This window comes from Dermacentor variabilis, chromosome 3 (genome assembly GCF_050947875.1).
Source record: "Dermacentor variabilis isolate Ectoservices chromosome 3, ASM5094787v1, whole genome shotgun sequence".
In the NCBI taxonomy this organism is placed as follows: Eukaryota; Metazoa; Arthropoda; class Arachnida; order Ixodida; family Ixodidae; genus Dermacentor; species Dermacentor variabilis.
The window spans coordinates 55,838,401-55,844,839 of record NC_134570.1 but is presented as its reverse complement, the minus strand read 5'-3'; the positions used below and the strand labels follow the sequence as shown (position 1 = coordinate 55,844,839).

At 45.0% G+C, this 6,439-nt stretch overlaps 1 protein-coding gene across 1 annotated transcript; it reads right to left on the bottom strand.

Moving 5' to 3' along the window:
• Nucleotides 1–77: 77 nt before the first annotated feature.
• On the bottom strand, nt 78–6,346 carry Ost48 (dolichyl-diphosphooligosaccharide--protein glycosyltransferase non-catalytic subunit Ost48). The gene is made up of 11 exons (XM_075685192.1): nt 6,152–6,346; nt 5,922–6,032; nt 5,751–5,837; nt 5,569–5,672; nt 5,165–5,259; nt 4,970–5,063; nt 4,745–4,893; nt 3,705–3,852; nt 2,783–2,903; nt 1,318–1,424; nt 78–580 (listed from the first exon to the last, which is right to left on the bottom strand). Exons 1-11 carry the CDS (start codon nt 6,294–6,296, stop codon nt 425–427), a joined length of 1,317 nt encoding a protein of 438 aa, XP_075541307.1. The 5' UTR covers nt 6,297–6,346; the 3' UTR covers nt 78–424.
• Nucleotides 6,347–6,439: the final 93 nt, after the last annotated feature.

The window sequence follows — 6,439 nt, the reverse complement described above, 5'->3', positions numbered from 1 at the left end:
TCCCGCTGTCCTCAATACACACCCCAAGATTTTAAATCCGTTGAGTGTTTAGTTTGCTATAAAGAAAACAGCTTCAATGGCCCTTATATTACATTTTATTGAAAAAAAGAAAATTAAGGAAACCCATAACAATGTCTTTGCAGCCGCACACTCAACACAACATTCAAACGCAAAAACAAAAAAGTGACAACAGAAAGAAAAAAAAAGGGGGGGGGGTGGGGGGAAAGTCCCGCTGTCTTCGATAACCATTCGCACTTTGCAACTTTTAAGCCACGGGGAGCTTCCAGACTTGCTCTCCTTCACTTGTGCACATCACTCGTTCGGAGCAAGGACGCACAGGATGACCCTTGTGTAATGAGACAATGGCGTAGAATAACCTAGTGCAACGCGCGGATGAGGTGATGTGGGGCCAGCCACCCGAATTTCACTCGGCCTTGCTCTTGGGCGTGTCTTTGTGGTGGAGGAACACGCAGCTCAGCAGGAACACTCCAACCATCATGGAGAAGGCGCTCAGGTAGTACGGGTAAGCGGACGGGATGAAGCGCTCGTACTGCGTGTGCTGGAGCGGTCGTACGGAAACCTGAAACGAAAGAATGGTCGGGCGTTTGCGGCCGTGTTTGCAAGTTTTGCAAACGAGCTTTGTTTTAGACCTCACAGAGTCCATGACGGTGTTGCCTCTAGGCTAAAACAGATGACGCACTTTAAGAACAATCCTTGATAATCCTACAAAAAGGAGTAATTGCTTTGGAAGTACGCCTCTATTTTAGTGCCTACCTTCCAGTAGACGTTGAAAATTTCTTTAGCAAAATCTTGGCAAATAAAATTGCTTGACAACCGTCGGTGAATCAAAGTTACACGTTTGGTTGAGGGACGGTACTCTGTCGGCTTTCAATTGGACACAGAGTGCTCAGTGCAGAATGCAAGGTCTTATTTGCGTAAATGGTTGAAATTCAATATAACAAAGTGAAGTGCAAATTTTACTAGCTTACTTTAAGGTTTAACTGTACTACTAACACTAATAAGACATGCTGTGTAACTAACTTTCTGTTTGGCTAGATTGCCCAGTATCTACACAGTAAGGTCCAAGGCCTGCTGTCCTTGCCAATGAATTTTGCCAATGCTATGGTGACAGCAAGATTCATGCACATGAACTGGCCTTGGATACAACTGTATGGAAGACATTTGTACAAATGTGATCTCACCTCGCACAAAATTACGCAATTAATATTTAACATGACACACAAGCCAGCGATAGGTCACATTACTGAAGGTCACAGGACAGCAGAACAAGAAGATGTTGGGCAAAGAATGTCTTACCTGAGTAGATGTGTACAGATGTGTGTAGCCGATGCGGTTGTAATCTACCTTAAACTGGTAGACACCATAGACATCGGGCACCTTGAACTGGGCCTCGTATTTCTGGCCTAGGAGGCAGAAAGAGAGAATGCTGCTAGTTGGGGGTGCAAATGCATTAAACAATTACGTGACAGTAAACGCACATACACAAACAACACAGTGCAAAGGAGAAATTTAAAAGAGAGAAAGATTGAGCTTACTCAATAATACATTGGGCACAATAGGAGTCAAGTGGTGCAAGGGCAAGTGGAAACAACAGGACAGTGCCTTTAAGACATTAGTTTTATGTCTGTTGGGTTAACTCATGTCCATGACCTTATAGACCTCAGTCATGTTGATTTAGGTTAGGGCTGCTTTGGGTAAGTTAGGTCTGAGTGAGGTGAGAATTAGTTAAGACTGTGAAGTTGGGCTAGTTGATCTAGGATCAAGTTGGACTCAAGGTCGTTAGGTTTGAACCCAGTTACATATGCAGCAAAGAAACTCGATGCTCTACCTTTGGTCCAAGCCACTACACGAGCATCAATGGGGAACATCTTAGCAACCTGCTGTTTGCAGATGACACTGTTCTGTCTAGCAACGCTGGAGGTGACTTGCAACAAATAATTGATGACCTTAGTCGGCAAAGAGAGAGGAAATGGTTGAAGATTAATATGCAGAAGGCTGATGTTCAATAGTCTAGCAAGAGAACGAGAATTCATGATTGGCAGTCGGCCCCTAGAATCTGTGCAAGAGTATGTTTACCTAGGCTAATTAGTTGCTGCGAGCACTGATCATGTGAAGTAAATTTACAGAAGAACAAAGATGGGTTGGAATGCATACGGCAGGCATCAAAAAGTGATGACTGGCAGCTTACTGCTATCCTCGAGAGGAAAAGTATGCAATCATTGCATCCTACCGGTACTAGCATATGCAGCAAAAACTGGGGAAAAGAAGCTCAAGAAGAAGTTAAGCTACAATGAGTGATAGAACGAAAAACTACAGGCATGACGTTCAGCAGTGTGGATTAGAGATCAAATGGGGGTAACAAATATCCTTGCTGACATTAAGAGGAATAAATGGAGCTGGGCGGGGCCTGTAAAGAGTAGCGCAAATAACCAGTAGTTTATCAGACCTACAGAAGGGTGCCAAGACAAGGAAAGTGTAGTTGGGGATGGCAGACAACTAGTTAGGTGGTGTGGTTAAATTAGGAAATTTGCAGGCATAAGATCAAACCGTATTGGCTGGCACAAGCCCGGGGTAACTGGAGCTCGCTGGGAGAGGCCTTCGTTCTGCAGTGGACATTAAATAGGCTGATGATGGCCTGTGTAGCGTTAGTTCATGTTAGTCCTAATAATACACTTTCAGCGGCATCTTAAAAGCGCTTGTGTGGTGTGTGTCATCTGTAAGGGCCCACAGTGTGTTATCCCTAGCGGCCAGCACTCCTCACCCTTCTTCTGGAGCTTGGTCCGCACAAATGGATCGATGCGAACAAACTCGAGCTGCAGGTCACTGGCGTCAAACGGCACCCACTTGTCACCCTTCAGGATCTCGATCTCAATGCTGTACACCTGTTGTGAAAAAGTGCATTGTGTTGGATTAACAGAGTGGTGATTTGGGCGAATTGGAGCAGTTCAGTCATAATTGCGATCAGCGCATTATGCAAAACAAGCGACAGAAAAAAGGAAAACCAGAATGTAACGAGGAAATAGTGCTCATCGCATTCTTGTTTTGTGTAGTGCACTGATTACCGTAGTGATTTTGTTAGACGTCATACAAGGCTATAAGATATACCTATGATTGGCACATTATGGCAACAGTGCGCCATTGCTAACATCTCAAAACAAAAAAACGTGCAGCAAGCCATTAAATGAGCACTGAGTACATCTCATTTTTAATGCTGGCACCAGAACTTTATGTTGACCCAAAATGAGACCTACAGGACACTTTGGAGCCAATTATCTGAAACTAATGCCAAAATAGTGGTGGCACCAAAATAATAATGATGATGACATGAGAAGCTCAAAATATGGTGTCCTGGTTAAAAACACAGATACCGTGTGACTGCAGCATAAATGACAGTAAGTAATTAACCCAGTAATGCCCAAACAGAGTTCCACGCCGAAGAAAATTGGAAAAAATAGTTGGCATTTATTTAAGAAGTCTTTTTTTTCGTTAGTACTTAATTACTGTACTAATTTTTAAATTAGAAACAGATTTTTAAAACTACGCAAAGCTGAAACGTCACTCCAGCATATAAAAAACACAACTATGGGCTTCGCATTAGCGTAGCATGTATGGTAGATTACATTACGGGGTTAAGCTCGCCACCAAATCAAAAGAAAAAAATAATGCCAAAACTGAGAACTCACAACATCATCCATGACGGTGTATGCCTCAGGTGCGCTCTTTTCTCCCTTCTTGTAGTGCTTGATGTTCTGTGCCCTGAGAACACCCTTCTCCTTGAAGACCCACTGCGACAGGGCTACAGCCAAGGCCTGGTTGCCAGACGTTGCGTGCCTGCACAATTCAAAGTGCAATATGTCACCAACCAGTATCATTCAGCATTTAACTTGTAATTCTACAGGCTCTTCACTGGATCTAGATCAAGCCAACTGTACATTTAACACTATTCCTAGGCATGTTCAGCTGGAGTGAATGTGGTACCGGAACATTGCAGCAACACAGCTCCATCACAATTTAATCATTATATGTGGAAGTGACAATGAAAGCTAGACAAATAAAAGCAAGGCACAAGCCACATGTCACAGGGGGTAGGACAGCATTGCTAAGGGTGAGATGCCACTAATTTGCACAGATGCCCAACTGTTCCAATGATCTCTCTGCACTCAGCATCGCCATGTTCAGAATGACATCGCTGATGGCTAAGCTGCAGAGAACCAAGAATAAACACAGTATGCACGACTTGAACAGAGAAACCGGAGATGAAACGAAGGAACATGCAACACTGCGATGTGGCAGACGCTGGAAGTGCAGCTTTGAAACATAAGAAATGCACAATAAGAGAGGAAATGAGGATGCAGAGTTGCTTGGTCTGCGCTTAAAGCCTGCACTTCCAAGAGAATCTCTTAATATGGTTTCCTCAGATCAACACCATACATAATGCCCCCTATTGCAAGGCATATACAACTAAACACAGTTGTAGTACACATCTGAGTGATCAGAAATGACACCGATGCACTACTTATTTTGATGTCTTCTGGTGGAGGCTGCAACAAGCGTAAAACTCCTAGCAAGGGGATCCAGATTGTCGACACAATAGCGAGATATACAAGATTTTACGACTGATAATTCAACATGCACAGCTCTTTTGGCTTCACACTAAAGTAGGCCAAAAGCTGAACTACACATTTCTTAAAGTTCCTAAATAGAGGACACATTGTTAACATACTTCTTAGAGCCCGGAGCAGCTTTCTGGACAGGGGACGAGAAGTATTTGTCGCTGAAGAAGTCCATGGACCCAGAGAACACCACACGGGCATTGTTCCTCGCTTGCAATGCAGAGATTAGTAGCGTGTTCTTGCCGACAGCATGAGGATACTGCAATGGCGGCAACTCTGTTAATGACTGCACAGTGCTGTTAACTGCATAGCACAGGGCTACGGAATGTGCCTACCTCAGTGATCTTGTTGTCTGGGTTACTGCTGTAGGCTGTTGACGACGCAGTCAAGACCTCCAGAACAAGGGGGTTCTCCTGATCCGAGATGATGCTGCATAATGTGAACGTTTTAAGGTGCGAAAAAAAAGCTACCCAAAGTTGCAGAAGGAACTGTGTCACTTATATGGAACCGTTCATGCAGCTTTAACGCACCCTACACCCTTGAAGAGCAGAGGTGGAATGTTCTTGCTGCCGATGACTGTGGGTGCCTCCAGCAGGTTTTCAGGGTCCGCAACAATCGTTGTGTGCTGCAAACATTGCAGAAGATGTGCAGTGTGGTTTGTGAACTCCATGCATACAAAACAGAGTTTTGCCTTGCAGTTGAAAGTACTGCAAGGCCCACAGATTACAGCTCTACATTCATTGGCGTCTCCCCACGACGTGTTAACGATCTCTTGCAAGAAGGTCTGCACTGCAAAGTCAAACTAGCTTCATCTAGCTTGCATCTTAAACGTTAAACAGCAACGTAACGATTCAGCCGAGACTTAGTTCCCGCAGTCTCGCAGATATAATTAACTGTGTCTGCAACGGGGATGAAACTAGAGCGACGTACTAACCTTGCCTTCATCAGACACGTCGTAGTTGAGATGGTCAATCACGTAGCTTCCTTCCTCGTCGATTTCGAAGCCGCATTCGTTGGCCAGTTCACGGATGACGTCGCCTTGCGGGCATGGAAGAAGCGCGCAGGTCAGTACAACAGCGAACGACTTACCAACAAGCACGGTCGAAAGCGACCTACCGACACTGGAACTGGCAGCCGCCAAAATGTTGCCCCCATCGTCAACGAACTCGGTGAGTGCTTGAACATTGATGGTGCCTCCAAATTCTGGGCACACGAAAAGCAAAAACGGTAAGGCCACCGAAGTATGCACCACAAAGCGTCTTCACCGCACCACCGGCGTTTGCTTACCTTCGACCGACGGGGAGAAGAGGATCAAGTGCTTGTAGAGATATTCTCCATACTTCTTGAGAGATAAAGAAGGGTCGTCGGCGGACTTGAAGGTAAGCTTAAAACCGCGATCTGCGCCAAGAAAAAGATCGTTTTAAAGGAGGGTAACAAAGTCTTCTGCTTATATCGTGGGAGTTCACGTCGACAAGTCTCTCTCGCGAGCAGTTTTGTACACGGTGGCAACTCCTTACCTTGCAAGGATTTGAAGAATATCGAATGCGTCTCTTTTATGGCGAGGTTATCTAGAAGCACGAGCGTTTCCCCACCGCCCAGAACATGCGGTAATAACACAGAAAACGCGAACAAACAAGAAACTAAGTACACTTTCAGAGCCATGATGTTGTTGATGCCGGCAAGTAGCCACGGCAGCAGCACCACAGCACCCGCTTCCACGTGTAAAAGCGTGGCGATGTGTTCATCCGCGTAAAAAAAGTTGCGTCGCAATATAATTTCACCTATGAGTGCCTTTATCAGCAGCT

What these genes read in the sequence shown, in the direction of transcription:
- Ost48 (XM_075685192.1), bottom strand. Translation starts at nt 6,296, where the DNA reads ATGGCTCTGAAAGTGTACTTAGTTTCTTGTTTGTTCGCGTTTTCTGTG. An exon ending in GCTGCTCCGGGCTCTAAGAA is followed by an intron (nt 3,853 to 4,744) that starts GTATGTTAACAA and finishes TGAATTGTGCAG; the next exon opens with GCACGCAACGTCTGGCAACC. An exon ending in GACCAAGCTCCAGAAGAAGG is followed by an intron (nt 1,425 to 2,782) that starts GTGAGGAGTGCT and finishes TCTGCCTCCTAG; the next exon opens with GCCAGAAATACGAGGCCCAG.